The following is a 19061-nucleotide window of genomic DNA, read 5'->3' as shown; positions in this document are numbered from 1 at the left end:
TTGTGGAGCACAGGCTCCGGACGCGCAGGCTCAGCGGCCATGGCTCACGGGCCCAGCCGCTCCGCAGCATGTGGGATCTTCCTGGACCGGGGCACGAACCCGTGTCCCCTGCATCGGCAGGCGGACTTTCAACCACTGCACCACCAGGGAAGCCCTGCAGTGAGCTTTTTGATTACTAATTTAATCTCATATATTCTGTGCATGTCTGTTTGGTTTCCTTAGTTTGTAGTGTTGCTCAAGTCTTCTGTTTCCTTGCTGACCTTCTTCCTAGTTGTTTTATCCATTAATGAGAAGGAGGTATTAAAGTCTCCAACTTAAATATATCTTGTAGGGAAGGTTTGATAGCAACAAATTCACGCAGTTTGTGTTTATCTGGGAATGTTTTAGTTTCTCTTTAATTTTAAAGGATAGTTTCGCTGGATATAGGATTCTTGGTTGATAGGCTTTCTTTTAACGTTTTTTTTTTTCTGTCCTTTTTATTTTATTTTTTTTAAATTTTAACAGCTTTATTGATACACAATTCACATCTAATACAGTTCACCCATTCAAAGTGTACAGTTCAATGGCTTTTTATATTCAGTATCTACTGAATTGTGCAATAATCACCACAATCAATTTTACAACATTTTCATCACCCCTGAAAGGAAACCCTATATTCCTTAGTCACCCCCCTACCCTACTCGCCCATACCTTCCAGCCTTAGGCAACCACTAATCTGCTTTCTGTCTCTATAGATTTGCCCGTTAGGATATTTCATATAAATTGAATGATACAATATGTTGTCCTTTGTGTCTGGCTTCTTGCACTTAACATGATTTTTCAAGGTCCATCCATGTTGTAGCATGTATCATTGCTTCACTTCTGTTTATCAACAAATACTAATCCATTGTATGGATATGCCACATTTTATTTATTCATTCACCAGCTGATGGTCATTTCATTCTTTTTTAGTTTTGGTCTATTATAAATAATGCTGCTATGAACATTCGTGTACAAGTTTTTGTGTGGATGTATGTTTTCATTTCTCTTGGGTATGCCACCTAAGAGTAGAATTGCTGGGTCATATGGAAACTCTTTGTTTAAACTTTTGAGAAACTTCTAGACTGTTTCCTAAAGAGACAGAACCATTTTACATTCACATTTACAGTTTATTAGGGTCCCAATCTCTCCACATCCTCGACAACACTTGTTATTTGACTTATTGATTCTAGGCATCCTAGAGGATATGAAGTGGAATCTTGTGATTTTGATGCACACTTCCATGATGGTTAATGATGTTGAACATTTTTTATATGCTTATTGCTCATTTATATATCTTCTTTGGAGAAATATCTGTTCATATCCTTTGCTCATTTTATTTATTTTTTTATTTTATTATTATTATTTTTTACATCTTTATTGGAGTATAATTGCTTTACAATGGTGTGCTAGTTTCTGCTTTATAACAAAGTGAATCAGTTATACATATACATATGTTCCCATATTTCTTCCCTCTTGCATCTCCCTCCCTCCCACCCTCCCTATCCCACCCCTCTAGGTGGTCACAAAGCACCGAGCTGATCTCCCTGTGCTATGCAGCTGCTTCCCATAGCTGTCTATTTTACATTTGGTAGTGTATGTATGTCCATGCCACTCTCTCGCTCTGTCACAGCTTACCCTTCCTCCTCCCCATATCCTCAAGTCCATTCTCTACTAGGTCTGTGTCTTTATTCCTGTCTTACCCCTAGGTTCTTCATGACATTTTTTTTTCTTAAATTCCATATATACGTGTCAGCATACGGTATTTGTCTTTCTCTTACTGACTTACTTCACTCTGTATGACAGACTCTAGGTCCATCCACCTCATTACAAATAGCTAAATTTCGTTTCTTTTTATGGCTGAGTAATATTCCATTGTATATATATATGCCACATCTTCTTTATCCATTCATCCGATGATGGACACTTAGGTTGTTTCCATCTCCTGGCTATTATAAATAGAGCTGCAATGAACATTTTGGTACATGATTCTTTTTGAATTATGGTTTTCTCAGGGTATATGCCTAGTAGTGGGATTGCTGGGTCATATGGTAGATCTATTTGTAGTTTTTTAAAGGACCTCCATACTGTTCTCCATAGTGGCTGTACCAATTCACATTCCCACCAGCAGTGCAAGAGTGTTCCCTTTTCTCCACACCCTTTCCAGAATTTATTGTTTGTAGATTTTTTGATGATGGCCATTCTGACTGGTGTGAGATAATATCTCCTTGTAGTTTCGATTTGCATTTCTCTAATGATTAATGATGTTGAACATTCTTTCATGTGTTTGTTCGCAGTCTGTATACCTTCTTTGGAGAAATGTCTATTTAGGTCTTCTGCCCATTTTTGGATTGGGTTGTTTGCTTTTTTGTTATTCAGCTGCATGAGCTGCTTGTAAATTTTAGAGATTAATCCTTTGTCAGTTGCTTCATTTGCAAATATTTTCTCCCATTCTGAGGGTTGTCTTTGGTCTTGTTTATGGTTTCCTTTGCTGTGCAAAAGCTTTGAAGTTTCATTAGGTCCCATTTGCTCATTAGGTCCCATTTTTGTTTTTATTTCCATTTCTCTGGGAGGTGGGTCAAAAAGGATCTTGCTGTGATTTATGTCATAGAGTGTTCTGCCTATGTTTTCCTCTAAGAGTTTGATAGTTTCTGGCCTTCCATTTAGGTCTTTAATCCATTTTGAGCTTATTTTTGTGTACGGTGTTAGGGAGTGATCTAATCTCATACTTTTACATGTACCTGTCCAGTTTTCCCAGCACCACTTATTGAAGAGGCTGTCCTTTCTCCACTGTACATTCCTGCCTCCTTTATCAAAGATAAGATGACCATATGTGTGTGGGTTTATCTCTGGGCTTTCTATCCTTTTCCATTGATCTATATTTCTGTTTTTGTGCCAGTACCATACTATCTTGGTTACTGCAGCTTTGTAGTATAGCCTGAAGTCAGGGAACCTGATTCCTCCAGCTCCGTTTTTCATTCTCAAGATTGCTTTGGCTATTCGGGGTCTTTTGTGTTTCCATACAAATTGTGAAATTTTTTGTTCTAGTTCTGTGAAAAATGCCAGTGGTAGTTTGATAGGGATTGCATTGAATCTATGGATTGCTTTGGGTAGTAGAGTCATTTTCACAATGTTGATTCTTCCAATCTAAGAGCATGGTATATCTCTCTATCTATTTGTATCATCTTTAATTTCTTTCATCAGTGTCTTATAATTTTCTGCATACAGGTCTTTTTTCTCCTTAGGTAGGTTTATTCCTATATATTTTATTCTTTTTGTTGCAATGGTAAATGTGAGTGTTTTTTTTTTTTAACATCTTTATTGGGATATAATTGCTTTACAATGGTGTGTTAGTTTCTGCTTTATAACAAAGTGAATCAGTTATACATATACATATGTTCCCATATCTCTTCCCTCTTGCGCCTCCCTCCCTCCCACCCTCCCTATCCCACCCCTCCAGGCGGTCACAAAGCACCAAGCTGATATCCCTGTGCTATGCGGCTGCTTCCCACTAGCTATCTACCTTACGTTTGTTAGTGTATATATGTCCATGCCTCTCTCTCTCTCGCTCTGTCACAGCTCACCCTTCCCCCTCCCCATATCCTCAAGTCCGTTCTCCAGTAGGTCTGTGTCTTTATTCCTGTCTTACCCCTAGGTTCTTCATGACATTTTTTTTTCTTAAATTCCATATATACGTGTTAGCATACGGTATTTGTCTTTCTCATTCTGACTTACTTCACTCTGTATGACAGACTCTAGGTCTCTCTACCTCATCACAAATAGCTAAATTTCGTTTCTTTTTAAGGCTGAGTAATACTCCATTGTATATATATGCCACATTTTCTTTATCCATTCATCTGATGATGGGCACTTAGGTTGTTTCCACATCCGGGCTATTGTAAATAGAGCTGCAATGAACATTTTGGTACATGACTCTTTTTGAATTTTGGCTTTCTCAGGGTATATGCCTAGTAGTGGGATTGCTGGGTCATATGGTAGTTCTATTTGTAGTTTTTTAAGGAACCTCCATACTGTTCTCCATAGTGGCTGAACCAATTCTCGTTCCCACCAGCAGTGCAAGAGTGTTCCCTTCTCTCCACACCCTCTGCAGCATTTATTGTTTGTAGATTTTTTGATGATGGCCATTCTGACTGGTGTGAGATAATATCTCATTGTAGTTTTGATTTCCGTTTCTCTAATGATTAATGATGTTGAACATTCTTTCATGTGTTTGTTGGCAGTCTGTATATCTTCTTTGGAGAAATGTCTATTTCGGTCTTCTGCCCATTTTTGGATTGGGTTGTTTGTTTTTTTGTTATTGAGCTGCATGAGTTGCTTGTAAATTTTGGAAATTAATCCTTTGTCAGCTGCTTCATTTGCAAATATTTTCTCCCATTCTGAGGGTTGTCTTTGGTCTTGTTTATGGTTTCCTTTGCTGTGCAAAAGCTTTGAAGTTTCATTAGGTCCCATTTGTTTATTTTTGTTTTTATTTCCATTTCTCTAGGAGGTGGGTCAAAAAGTATCTTGCTGTGATTTATGTCATAGAGTGTTCTGCCTATGTTTTCCTCTAAGAGTTTGATAGTTTCTGGCCTTCCATTTAGGTCTTTAATCCATTTTGAGCTTATTTTTGTGTACGGTGTTAGGGAGTGATCTAATCTCATACTTTTACATGTACCTGTCCAGTTTTCCCAGCACCACTTATTGAAGAGGCTGTCCTTTCTCCACTGTACATTCCTGCCTCCTTTATCAAAGATAAGGTGACCATATGTGTGTGGGTTTATCTCTGGGCTTTCTATCCTGTTCCATTGATCTATATTTCTGTTTTTGTGCCAGTACCATACTATCTTGATTACTGTAGCTTTGTAGTATAGTCTGATGTCAGGGAGCCTCATTCCTCCAGCTCCATTTTTCGTTCTCAAGATTGCTTTGGCTATTCGGGGTCTCTTGTGTTTCCATACAAATTGTGAAATTTTTTGTTCTAGTTCTGTGAAAAATGCCAGTGGTAGTTTGATAGGGATTGCATTGAATCTGTAGATTGCTTTGGGTAGTAGAGTCATTTTCACAATGTTGATTCTTCCAATCCAAGAACATGGTATATCTCTCCATCTACTTGTATCATCTTTAATTTCTTTCATCAGTGTCTTATAATTTTCTGCATACAGGTCTTTTGTCTCCTTAGGTAGGTTTATTCCTAGATATTTTATTCTTTTTGTTGCAATGGTAAATGTTTTCTTGATTTCACTTTCAGATTTTTCATCATTAGTGTATAGGAATGCAAGAGATTTCTGTGCATTAATTTTTTATCCTGCTACTTTACCAAATTCATTGATTATTTCTAGTAGTTTTCTGGTAGCATCTTTAGGATTCTCTATGTATAGTATCATGTCATCTGCAAACAGTGACAGCTTTACTTCTTCTTTTCCGATTTGGATTCCTTTTATTTCCTTTTCTTCTCTGATTGCTGTGGCTAAAACTTCCAAAACTATGTTGAATAAGAGTGGTGAGAGTGGGCAACCTTGTCTTGTTCCTGATCTTAGTGGAAATGCTTTCAGTTTTTCACCATTGAGGACGATGTTGGCTGTGGGTTTGTCATATGTGGACTTCATTATGTTGAGGAAAGTTCCCTCTATGCCTACTTTCTGGAGGGTTTTTATCATAAATGGGTGTTGAATTTTGTTGAAAGCTTTCTCTGCATCTATTGAGATGATCGTATGGTTTTTCTCCTTCAATTTGTTTATATGGTGTATCATGTTGATTGATTTGCGTATATTGGAGAATCCTTGCATTCCTGGGATAAACCCCACTTGATCATGGTGTATCATCCTTTTAATGTGCTGTTGGATTCTGTTTGTTAGTATTTTGTTGAGGGTTTTTGCATCTATGTTCATCAGTGATATTGTCCTGTAGTTTTCTTTCTTTGTGACATCTCTGTCCGCTTTTGGTATCAGGGTGATGTTGCCCTCGTAGAATGAGTTTGGGAGTGTTCCTCCCTCTGCTATATTTTGGAAGAATTTGAGAAGGATAGGTGTTAGGTCTTCTCTAAATGTTTGATAGAATTTGCCTGTGAAGCCATCTGGTCCTGAGCTTTTGTTTGTTGAAGGATTTTAAATCACAGTTTCAATTTCAGTGCTTTTGATTGGTGTGTTCATATTTTCTGTTTCTTCCTGATTCAGTCTCGGCAGGTTGTGCTTTCCTGAGAATTTGTCCATTTCTTCCAGGTTGTCCATTTTATTGGCAGAGTTGCTTGTAGTATTCTCTCATGATCCTTTGTATTTCAGCAGTGTCAGTTGTTACTTCTCCTTTTTCATTTCTAATTCTATTGATTTGAGTCTTCTCCCTTTTTTTCTTGATGAGTCCGGCTAATGGTTTATCAATTTGGTTTATCTTCTAAAAGAACCAGCTTTTAGTTTTATTGATCTTTGCTATCGTTTCCTTCATTTCTTTTTCATTTATTTCTGATCTTATCTTTATGATTTCTTTCCTTCTCCTAACTTTGGGGTTTTTTGTTCTTCTTTCTCTAATTGCTTTAGGTGCAAGGTTAGGTTGTTTATTCAAGATGTTTCGTGTTTCTTAAGGTAGGATTGTATTGCTATAAACTTCCCTCTTAGAACTGCTTTTGCTGCATCCCATAGGTTTTGGGTCGTCGTGTCTCCATTGTCATTTGTTTCTAGGTATTTTTTGATTTCCTCTTTGATTTCCTCAGTGATCAGTTCGTTATTAAGTAGCGTATTGTTTAGCCTCCATGTGCTTTTATTTTTTACAGGTCTTTTCCTGTAATTGATATCTAGTCTCATAGCCTTGTGGTCGGAAAAGATACTTGATACAATTTCAATTTTCTTAAATTTACCAAGGCTTGATTTGTGACCCAAGATATGGTCTATCCTGGAGAATGTTCCATGAGCACTTGAGAAAAATGTGTATTCTGTTGTTTTTGGACTGAATGTCCTATAAATGTCAATTAAGTCCATCTTGTTTAATGTATCAATTAAAGCTTGTGTTTCCTTATTTCTTGTCTTTTTTTTTTTTTTTTTTTTGTGGTACGCGGGCCTCTCACTGTTGTGGCCTCTCCCGTTGTGGAGCACAGGCTCTTGACGCGCAGGCCCAGTGGCCATGGCTCACAGGCCCAGCCGCTCCATGACATGTGGGAACTTCCCGGACCGGGGCACGAACTCGTGTCCCCTGCATTGGCAGGCGGACTCACAACCACTGCGCCACCAGGGAAGCCCTCCTTATTTATTTTCATTTTGGATGGTCTGTCTATTGGTGAAAGTGGGGTGTTTAAGACCCCTACTATGAATGTTTTACTGTCGATTTCCCCTTTTATCGCTGTTAGTATTTGCCTTATGTATTGAGGTGCTCCTATGTTGGGTGTGTAAATATTTACAATTGTTATGTCTTCTTCTTGGATTGATCCCTTGATCATTATGTAGTGTCCTTCTTTGTCTCTTCTAATAGTCTTTATTTTAAAGTGTATTTTGTCTGATATGAGAATTGCTACTCCAGAGTTCTTTTGGTTTCCATTTGCACGGAATATCTTTTTCCATCCCCTTACTTTCAGTCTGTATGTGTCTCTAGGTCTGAAGTGGGTCTCTTGTAGACAGCAAATATATGGGTCTTGTTTTTGTATCCATTCAGCCAGTCTGTGTCTTTTGGTTGGAGCATTTAATCCATTTACATTTAAGGTAATTATCGATATGTATGTTCCTATTCCCATTTTCTTAATTGTTTTGGGTTCATTATTATAGGTCTTTTCCTTCTCTTGCCTAGAGAAGTTCCTTTAGCATTTGTTGTAAAGCTGGTTTGGTGGTGCTGAACTCTCTCAGCTTTTGCTTGTCTGTAAAGGTTTTAATTTCTCCATCACGTCTTAATGAGATCCTTGCTGGATTGATTAATCTTGGTTGAAGGTTTTTCTCCTTCATCACTTTAAATATGTCCTGCCACTTCATTCTGGCTTGCAGAGTTTCTGCTGAAAAATCAGCTGTTAACCTTATGGGTATTCCCTTGTGTGTTATTTGTTGTTTTTCCCTTGCTGCTTTTAATATGTTTTCTTTGTATTTAATTTTTGACAGTTTGATTAATATGTGTCTTGGCGTATTTCTCCCTGGATTTATCCTGTATGGGACTGTCTGTGCTTCCTGGACTTGACTAAGTATTTCCTTTCCCATATTAGGGAAGTTTTCAACTATAATCTCTTCAAATATTTTCTCAGTCCCTTTTTTTTTCTCTTCTTCTTCTGGAACCCCTATAATTTGAATGTTGGTGCATTTAATGTTGTCCCAGAGGTCTCTGAGACTGTCCTTAGTTCTTTTCATTCTTTTTTCTTTATTCTGCTCTCCAGTAGTTATTTCCACTATTTTATCTTCCAGGTCACTTATCCATTCTTTTGCCTCAGTTATTCTGCTATTGATGCCATCTAGAGTATTTCTAATTTCACTTATTGTGTTGTTCATCGTTGCTTGTTTCATCTTTAGTTCTTCTAGGTCCTTGTTAAATGTTTCTTGCATTTTGTCTATTCTATTTCCAGGATTTTGGATCATCTTTACTATCATTATTCTGAACTGTTTTTCAGGTAGACTGCCTCTTTCCTCTTCATTTGTTAGGTCTGGTGGGTTTTTATCTTGCTCCTTCATCTGCTGTGTGTTTTTCTGTCTTCTCATTTTGCTTATCTTACTGTGTTTGGGGTCTCCTTTTTGCAGGCTGCAGGTTCATAGTTCCCATTGTGTTTGGCATCTGTCCCCAGTGGCTAAAGTTGGTTCAGTGGGTTGTGTAGGCTTCCTTATGGAGGGGACTAGTGCCTGTGTTCTGGTGGATGTGGCTGGATCTTGTCTTTCTGGTGGGCAGGTCCATGTCTGGTGGTGTGCTTTGGGGTGTCTGTGGACTTATTATGATTTTAGGCAGCCTCTCTGCTAATGGGTGGGGTTGTGTTCCTGTCTTGCTAGTTTTTTGGCATAGGGTGTCCAGCACTGTAGCTTGCTGGTCGTTGAGTGAAGCTGGGTGCTGGTGTTGAGATGGAGATCTCTGGGAGATTTTCGCTATTTGATATTATGTGGAGCTGGGAGGTCTCTTGTGGACCAGTGTCCTGAAGTTGGCTCTCCCACCTCAGAGGCACAGCACTGACTCCTGGCTGCAGCACCAAGGGCCTTTCATCCACATGGCTCAGAATAAAAGGGAGAAAAAGTAGAAAGAAAGAAAGAAAGAGAGAGAGAGAGAGAGAGGGAAGGAGGGAGAGAGAGACGGAGGGAGGGAGGGAGGAAGAAAAGAAAGAGGATAAAAGTAAGATAAAATAAAATAAAATAATTAAGATAAAAAATAATTATTAAGAAAAAATTAAAACAAAAAACGGACGGATAGAACCCTAGGACAAGTGGTGAAAGCAAATCTTTACAGACAAAATCTCACACAGAAGCATACACATACACACTCACAAAAAGAGGAAAAGGGGAAAAAATAATAAATCTTGCTCTCAAAGTCCACCTCCTCAGTTTGGGATGATTCGTTGTCTATTCATGTATTCCACAGATGCAGGGTACATCAAGTTGATTGTGGAGCTTTAATCCGCTGCTTCTGAGGCTGCTGGGAGAGATTTCCCTTTCTCTTCTTTGTTTGCACAGCTCCCGGGGCTCAGCTTTGGATTTGGCCCTGCCTCTGCGTGTAGGTCATCTGAGGGCGTCTGTTCTTCGCTCAGACAGGACGGGGTCAAAGGAGCAGCTGCTGCGGGACTCTGGCTCACTCAGGCCGTGGGGAGGGAGGGGCATGGATACGGGGCGAGCCTGCGGCAGCAGAGGCCAACGGGACGTTTCACCAGCCTGAGGCGTGCCGTACGTTCTCCCAGGGAAGTTGTCCCTGGATCCCGGGACCCTGGCAGTGGCGGGCTGCACAGACTCCTGGGAGGGGCAGTGTGGATAGTGACCTGTGCTCGCACACAGGATTCTTGGTGGCGGCAGCAGCAGCCTTAGCGTCTCATGCCCGTCCCTGGGGTCCGCGCTGTTAGCCGCGGCTCACGCGTGTCTCTGGAGCTCCTTTAAGCAGCGCTCTTAATCCCCTGTCCTCGCGCACCAGGGAACAAAGAAGGAAGAAAAAGTCTCTTGCCTCTTTGGCAGGTCCAGACTTTTCCCAGGACTCCCTCCTGGCTAGCCGTGGTGCACTAACCCCCTGCAGGCTGTGTTCACGCTGCCAACCCCAGTCCTCTCCCTGCGCTCCGACCGAAGCCCGAGCCTCAGCTCCCAGCCCCGCCCGCCCGGGCTGGCGAGTGCGGGTCGGCACAGATCCTCTGTGCGGGAATCTCTCCGCTTTGCCCTCCGCACGCTTGTTGTTGTGCTCTCCTCCGCGGCTCCGGCTCCGAAGCTTCCCCCCTCCGCCACCCGCAGTCTCCGCCCACGAAGGGGCTTCCTAGTGTGTGGAAACTTTTTCTCCTTCACAGCTCCCTCCCACTGGTGCAGTTCCCGTCCCTATTCTTTTGTCTCTGTTTATTCTTTTTTCTTTTGCGCTACCTAGTTACGTGGGGAGTTTCTTGCCTTTTGGGAGGTCTGTGGTCTTCTGCCAGCGTTCAGTAGGTGTTCTGTAGGAATTGTTCCACGTGTAGATGTATTTCTGGTGTATCTGTGGGGGTAAGGTGATCTCCCGCGTCTTACTCTTCCACCATCTTCCCGATTCCCCCCTCTTTTAACGTTTTTGATCCCTATGCTTTCTGATGAAAAATCAGCTTGTAGTCTTATTGAGCATGTCTTCTACATAATAAATCATTTTTTTCTTTTTTTTTTAAGGAATTTTGCCTTTTTTAAAAAAATATTTATTTATTTATTTATTTATTTATTTATTTATTTATTTATTTATTTATGTCTGTGTTGGCTCTTCGTTTCTCTGCGAGGGCTTTTTCTAGTTGCAGCAAGTAGGGGCCACTCCTCATCACGGTGCACGGGCCTCTCACTATCGCGGCCTCTCTTGTTGCGGAGCACAGGCTCCAGATGCGCAGGCTCAGCAATTGTGGCTCATGGGGCCAGTTACTCCGGGGTATGTGGGATCCCCCCAGACCAGGGCTTGAACCCGTGTCCCCTGCTTGGCAGGCAGATTCTCAACCACTGCGCCACCAGGGAATTCCATAAATCACTTTTTTCTTGCTGTGTCAGGATTCACTTTTTCTTTGGCTTTTGACAGTTTAACTATGATGTGTCTCTTTTGGTTATGATATATCATATTTTGGAGTTTGTTGAGCTAATGATTAGAAAGCGATTTCCTTAAATGCCTTACACCAGTAAGTTTCGCAGCCTTTTGCCAAGGGGCTCTGTGTGTGTGTGTGTGTTCAGGGGTGCCTTCAGCAACCTGATAAGCAGATTGCAGCACTTTCTTAGCCTTCATTTCCTGCTTGCTCAGAGGCTCAAGGTTAGCAAAAGGTGAAGGATTAAGAACTCAGGTATTTCCATGGCTTTCTCTATGCCCAGGAATATGTTGGAGCTTTCCAAAGACTCCTGTGTACATCTCATTCCTCAGGTTTTCTTTTTAAGTTTTTTGGTCACCTTCTTGTTTGTTCCAAGTGGTATTGCCATCTTAGGCAGCTGAGGTTTAAAACAATTGCCACTGATTTTTTTTTGTTTGTTTTTTTAAAACAAATGTACTAGAGATAAGGCTGTTCCCCCTGAGGGAGCCCTGAATGAGGCCAAATAAAACAACTGCTGAGAATGGGCCTTTTCTAGGGAGGTGCCATTTAGGTCAAATAGTAACAATTCTCTAGAAATGGTGCTTTTTGGAGAGTTCCAATCCCAGTTTACCTCCTATCCCAGCCCCTAGAGATTGCTGAATTTCACAGCCATTGTACTTGTAAAGCTTTTGTTTTGCAAGCCAACACAGAGCTAGGAAGATAGGCAGGGAAATAGAATAAATTAAAATGTCACAGAGTTTGTTCTTCTCATGAGATTCAGGTAGTTTTTTTCAGTAAGTGCTCTTCAGTTGTTGCAAGCGATTCCAGAGCTCTGAAAAAGTTTTGACAAATTTGCCAGTATTCTCAGAGCTTTTATGGAGGAGTGGATTTTTGAGATCTTTTATTCTGCCATTCTGTAAGTACTTCCTTCTTTTCCTTTTGTCATGGATTTTTTTTTAAATTGCCTTATTTTTTAGAGCAGTTTTAGGTTTACAGAAATTTTGAGCAGAAAGTACAGGGAGTTCTCATATATTCCTTCACCACTTATGCACAGTTTCTCTATTACTAACATCTGGCATTAGTGTAGAATATTTGTTACAATTAATGAGTCAATGTTGATACATTATTATTAACTAAAATTCATAGTTTATATTAGGTTTCATTTTAAATGCCTGGAACCAATAAGTTGTGTGTACATTCTATGCACTTTGACAAATGCATGATGATGTATATCCACCATTACTGTATCATACAGAATAATTCTACTGCCCTTGAAACCCCACATCCTCCATCTATTCATCCCTTTCTTCTCCTCCCTATCGCTACCCCCTGGCAACACTCCTGACAAACACTGATCTTTTTACTGTCTCCATAGCTTTGCCTTTTAAACAGAATGCCATATAGTTTGAAACAGAATGTAGCCTTTTCAGATTGGCTGTTTTTAGCCATACGTGTTTAAGGTTCCTCTGTGTCTTTCCATGGCTTTATATCACTAAAGAACAGTGATTTCTTTTTACTAAATAAAAGTCCATTGTATGGATGAACTATAGTTTGTTTATCCATTCACCTACTGAAGGACTTCTTGATTACTTCCAGATATAGCAATTATGAATAAAACTTCTCTAAACATTTATGTGGGTAAGTTTTCAACTCATTTTGGTAAATACCAAGAAGCACGATTGCAGGGTCATATAGTAAGGGTATGTTTAGTTTGGTAAGAAACTGCCGTGGCTGTACATTTTGCATTTCCTCCAGCAATGAGTGAGAGCTCCTGTTGATACACATCCTTGTCAGCATTTGGTGTTGTGTTGTGGATTTTAACTGTTCTAATAGGTGTGTAGTGACATCTCATTGTTGTTTTAATTTGCAATTCTCTAATCATATGATGTTGAGCATTTTTTCTTATACTTATTTGCCATCTGTGTATCTTCTTAGTGACATGTCTGTTTAGATCTTTTGCTTATTTTTAAATTGGGTTATCTGTTTTCTTATTGAATTTTAAGAGTTCTTTATATATTTTAGATACCAGTCCTTTATCAGATACATATTTTACAAATATTTTCTCCAGCCTGTGGTTTGCCTTTTCATTCTCCTAATGATGTTTTTCACAGAGCAGACGTTTTTAATTTTATGCAGTACAGCTAGTCAATCTTTACTTTCATGTATTGTACTTTTTGTGTCATGTCTAAAAACTTATTGCCAAGGTCACCTGGATTTTATTCGTTGTTATATTGTAGTTTTACGTTTTACATTTAGGTCTTTGATCCATGTTTAGTTAATTTTTGTGGAAGGTGTGAATGTCTAATTGTTCTAGTACTATTTATGGAAAAGTCTGTCCTCTCTCCTTTGAATTGCCATTGCTCCTTTACCATACATATGTACGGGTGTATTTTGGACCCTCTATTCTGTTCCACTGATCTGTTTTTTTGTACCACAGTCTTGATTACTGTCACTTGATGGAGTAAATCTGTAAGTCAGATAGTGTCAGTATTCTGACTTTCTTCTTCAGTGTTGTATTGGTTATTCTGGGTCTTTTGCCTTTTCATATAAACTTTAGAATCATTTTGTTGCTACCCACAAAATAACTTGCTGGGATTTTAATTGAGATTATGTTGAATCTAGCATTAAAAAATGTAACCAAGAAGGTAAAAATACATATGTTTAACTTTTAATATACAATTTTTATTAATGATGAGAAAAGAAACAAAGGTTTTGTGAAGTCAAACTGTGACTCAGATTAGGAAATAAATAAGGAAGAAAAATCTCAATCTCTCTCTGTCTCTCTCTCTCTCATTACACACACACACACACACACACACACACACACACACACACACAATCTCCATTCACCAGTCTAACCTATGAATCACAAATCTTAAGATTTGCACAAAAATCACACATCTTAGTAATCAAGAAGCTCTGATAGTAGTGGTGAAGAATATAAATATATGGATAGAGCCATATAATTTGGGGAGATTACTTTAAAACTGCAATAAGTGATTATGTAGCAATGTGATTATTAGGTGTGTGGGTTGAATATCAGGTGCTGCTACTGTATATGGATTAAGTTTGAATTGGTTTTAAAAAAGCTTATTTCTTAAAAATTCCTTTTTATAGTTATTCTGATCGTGTTGTTTTTCTTGTTGACTTTATTGGCTGTACTTAATAGAACAATGTTAAATAATGTTAATGATAGTGGGCATTTCATTCTTATGCTTCTGTAACCACTGAAATAATTTTTGCCTTCATCCATACCTGTATTGGTTCAATTCTTCATATCCACTAGCCGTCTTGGCCTATGATTGGCCACATAGGTTCTGCCTTTGCAAACACACTGCCAGCCTTCCAGTGTTTTGCCCAAAGCAGCTTGGAGTCTTTTGTTGCTTTCATGATCTAATTTCCCTACTAGAAGTCCATCATTGTTAAAATTTGTACAAAAGTATAAATTTATGACTGTTAACCTAACATGAGGTATTTTTCCAGTAATTCCTTTTTTTTTTTAACATCTTTATTGGAGTATAATTGCTTTACAGTGGTGTGTTTGTTTCTGCTTTATAACAGAGTGAATCAGCTATACATATACATACATCCCCATATCCCCTCCCTCTTGTGTCTCCCTCCCACCCTCCCTGTCCCACCCCTCTAGGTGGTCACAAAGCACTGAGCTGATCTCCCTGTGCTATGCGGCTGCTTCCCACTAGCTATCTGTTTTATATTTGGTAGAATATGTAAGTCCATGCCACTCTCTCACTTTGTCCCAGCTTACCCTTCCCCCTCCCTGTGTCCTCAAGTCCATTCTCTATGGCTGCATCTTTATTCCTGTCCTGCCCCCAGGTTCTTCAGAACCTTTTTTTTTTTTTTTAAGATTCCATATATATGTGTTAGCATACGCTATTTGTTTTTCTCTTTCTTACTTACTTCACTCTGTATGACAGACTCTAGGTCCATCCACCTCACTACAAATAACTCAAATTTCATTTCTTTTTATGGCTGAGTAATATTCCATTGTATATATGTGCCACATCTTTATCTATTCATCTGTCGATGGACACTTAGGTTGCTTCCCTGTCCTGGCTATTGTAAATAGTGCTGCAGTGAACATTGTGGTACATGACTCTTTTTGAATTATGGTTTTCTCAGGGTATATGCCCAGTAGTGGGATTTCTGGGTCATATGGTAGTTCTATTTTAATTTTTTAAGGAACCTCCATCCAGTAATTCCTCTTTTGTCTCATGTTTTTACCTCTCATTCTGTTTCACAGGTTCAGGTTTTCCTATGTGAACTGCATCATCTCAGAATGTGAAATTTCAAAATCTTCATTATCTTTCATTATCTTATTTTGTTTCTTCTCCTCCTGTTTTAACAGTGTCCTTTTACTTTCTGAAAATAACTTCTGTTATGTATTTGCTTTCTGTTTCATTTTTGTCTTCTTCTGCCTCTGAGCCTTCTCAATTATATTCATTTTTTCCAGCAACCTTAAAATGGCCCTCATTGAGATATTATGTTATTTCCAGCTTATTGTCATATGGTTTAGCAACAAATATACACATAGATATAAAGCATTGTGTCAATATTTATCAATTGTTGAATCTAGGCGAGGGGTATATGGCATTATAGTATTCTTTTGACATTTATGTTAGAAAAAAATTTCAATATAGAGAAGTTAGAAATTATTGATAATAATAATACATAGTAATTGGTTTTTATTTAACAATTATTTGTAAGTCAAGCACCATTCCAAGCATTCTAACATATATTATTACCTCATTTAATCCTTATACCAACCTAATGAGATAAATACTGTTATCCCCATTTTACAGCTCAGGAAAATGAAGCATAGATAAAGTGACTTGCCCTGTGTGTTATATAGCTAGTGAGTGACAGAGCTGAGATTTGAGCTCAGATAATCTGTGCATTAATTGAATAATATAAAAATGAATAAGTCCCTGTTTTCAAGTTATCATCAAGTTAGAGGTGATATTTATGCAGATTTCTTTCACTTATGCTGTGAAAGAAGTTAAGCGTCATAAAACAGTTTTATCTAGTTAAGGGGCATCAGGACTAGGAGAAGATGTAAGTTTAGTTTTGGGTCTCATGGTGGAGGTATTTGAAATGCAGCCTAAGGCATATGAACTTTATTTGGTAGGCACTGGACAACACTGAGAACTAAAGAACCTATGGCCCGAAGATATTAAGTTTTTTTTGTTGTTGTTGTTTTTGTTTTTGTTTTTGCGGTACGCGGGCCTCTCACCGCTGCGGCCTCTCCCGTTGCGGAGCACAGGCTCCAGACGCGCAGGCTCAGCGACCATGGCTCACGGGCCCAGCCTCTCCGCGGCATGTGGGATCCTCCCGGATCAGGGCACGAACCCGCGTCCCCTGCATCGGCAGGCGGACTCTCAACCACTGCGCCACCAGGGAAGCCCGATATTAAGTATTTTTAATAGCTAGTTACTGTCAGCCAAGATATAAACTTCAATCCTAGGCCAGAGCTGTCTCTTTTATACTATTGTGGCTTTTCTAGATGCCAGTTCTTTGTCCCCATATTCAGTTAGTGATCAAGGCCTGTTGACACTTCCTTTGAAATGTTTTTAATTGGTTAGTCTCTTGCATGTGGTTCATATTTATGCCTAAACCTAATATAAGCCATTATTGTAATCCTGATTCTTATGCTGTAGACTACAGACCAGTTTTCTTCAGTCTCTTTCCTCTCTGCTTTTTCTCTTACTTACCTGGTAAAATAAAAAGTAATCTTAATTTGATTATTATCTGGAACTTTTTTAACATGACTGCTTACAGATTATAATTTTAAAGTAGTGCTTTTTCATGTCACAGATAAAGAATTTTAGAATCTCAGAGACGGAAGCTTAAAAAGAAAAACCAACCTAGTGGTTAAAATTCATACTTGTTACTCATTCAATAAAAACAACAACAAAAATAAACAAACAAAAAGTCGTTTCTGACAGAAAAAAGAAGACACAGTCTGTGTCTTCATGGAGTTTGTCATTCGGCATGGATTGCAAATGAATGCAATGTATTGTGGCAAGTACTGTGATGGAGTCCAGCAGAGGGCTCTATAAGGACACCTGTGGAAGTACCAAGTGCTGTTTTAGGGGATTAAGGAAGCTTTCCCTGAGGAAGAGCTAACTAATTTAAATTGAAGAGGAGTTTTCATTCTCCAGATCAAGTGTGCAGTGGAGGGCAGAATGGGTAGATTGGCCAAGAGTACAGAGAGGTTGAGGACATGGGTTTGGAGATGAGGGCGATTGTCGTGTGCTTTGGCAGTCTCAGGAAATTGGCTATGGATTAAGAAGTCAGTCTGAGGGAGGCAGGTATATTGAGGGATGAAGTTGAAGAATAAATTGTATTCAGGCTGTCTGTAGTCTCATAAGCCATGTATAGGAGTCTCCTTGTCCCTGAAAAACATGCACTTTTGTGCCATTTATTTTCATTTTCTTTTTCTAGAAAACTTTACCTTTCATTTCAGTCCAACTCAAACCTCACACTTTATAGTTCATCCCAGCTTCTTTCCTACCCAAGAAAATTTCCCAAAGTATGTCTATGTCAGCTTTTTCTCCAGAACCATAACTCTTGTCTCTACTATTCATTTGCCAGGTGGTGCTATCTTTTTGTCTTACTATTTAAAAATTTTTTCATCACTTTGTGTATAGCTTCTCTATTCAGTTATGGATGATAAATTCTTACTAATAATTGATCAGTACTTGAAATTTAATAATTCAACTATATTTTGAATCTGTAAAAATAAAACAATTAATTCTTATCTATGGATCAGCAATTTAAAGGTTCTTAAAAATCTCTTCTTTGGTTAAAAGAAAAATCAGGCCTGAAATCAAGTATGAGAAGTAGCTTCAGAGAAAAATAATCTTATGAAAACCAAGCTCATATTGAATATTTGAGAATTTAGAGATTTGGGAATATTTGTTAAAAGCTAGAAAATTTAATAGAAACTGTATTTCTACTTTTGAAATTTAATGCATCCATGAATTTAACTTTAATCCTAATATGTTAATGTAGCCGTTATATTGGAGAGAATACTTTTTCAATGTATTACTTTAAATGTTGAGATTTCACACATATAACAAGTTATTGTCTTAAAAACCACCTGGAATTATGTGTAATGTGAATGCAGTAATTTTTAAATTGCTATAGCTATGACTTCTGGTTAAAACATTGTGTTTTTCACGTCCGTGAAACACATTATCCCTAGTTGTGTTGTTTTTTTTCCCTCTTATTCAGCATGTATGTTATTGCATGAAACTAAAGGGAAGCTTAAATTTTTTTAGAGTAGAATTTTTTTTAAGGCAGTTTAAAATTAGGAAATATGTGGTATGTAAAAGACTTTTATAAAACCTTGTTTAATCTTTATTGGAAAAGATGGTTTATCAACAATGTAAAAACAAAAGAATAACAGTGTATCTGTCTTAACTGTCTTCTGGCACTTTGAGGACATAGGAGTCCAGGGGTGTGTCCAAACTGGGAATTAATGAGGGTAGAATAGTGATGCAGCTAAAAAAGATGTGAAGTTTAAGAGGGTAATTAAAATTAGAAGCTAAAGATCAGACTATCAGTGCAGAAAAGTAAAATAAGTATAATTTTTTCCAGGCAAGGCCTTTCCTCAGAGGTTTTTGTTTCTACTCTAGTTCCTAAGGAATAAGATTTACTTAACCAATGTGTAAAATACACAAGAGGAGGGAGTGCAGATGATAATTGTGTTAATGACAACTAGGATTGATTGAACTTTTCAGTGGAAACAAATTCAGTATCTGAAGTGAGTAAAAGTCAAAGGTTTTGTGATAATGATAAATGATTTATAATAATCACTGTAATAATTTTATAACCTTTATTTCTTTCTGAAATTATATTGTATATCTTTTCCCTCCAACTTCTTCCC

General features: G+C 38.4%; 1 protein-coding gene across 5 annotated transcripts in view; it reads left to right on the top strand.

Annotated features, from left to right (window-relative positions):
- The window catches only part of CCSER2 (coiled-coil serine rich protein 2), a 162448-nt gene that overhangs the window by 80540 nt on the left and 62847 nt on the right, over nucleotides 1-19061 (top strand). Inside the window, exon 6 of one of the 5 annotated variants that reach the window (XM_060034673.1) lies at nucleotides 16434-19061. The exons of the other annotated variants lie outside the window; for them this stretch is intronic. Coding sequence (XP_059890656.1) covers nucleotides 16434-16593 — 160 coding nt within the window. The 3' untranslated portion in view covers nucleotides 16594-19061. The remainder of the gene's footprint in view (nucleotides 1-16433) is intronic. 5 annotated transcript variants of the gene reach the window in all.

The sequence above is a fragment of the Delphinus delphis genome, chromosome 16 (genome assembly GCF_949987515.2).
Source record: "Delphinus delphis chromosome 16, mDelDel1.2, whole genome shotgun sequence".
NCBI lineage: Eukaryota > Metazoa > Chordata > Mammalia > Artiodactyla > Delphinidae > Delphinus > Delphinus delphis.
Note: the sequence above shows the minus strand (reverse complement) of the source record. Positions and strands in the feature narration are given on the sequence as shown.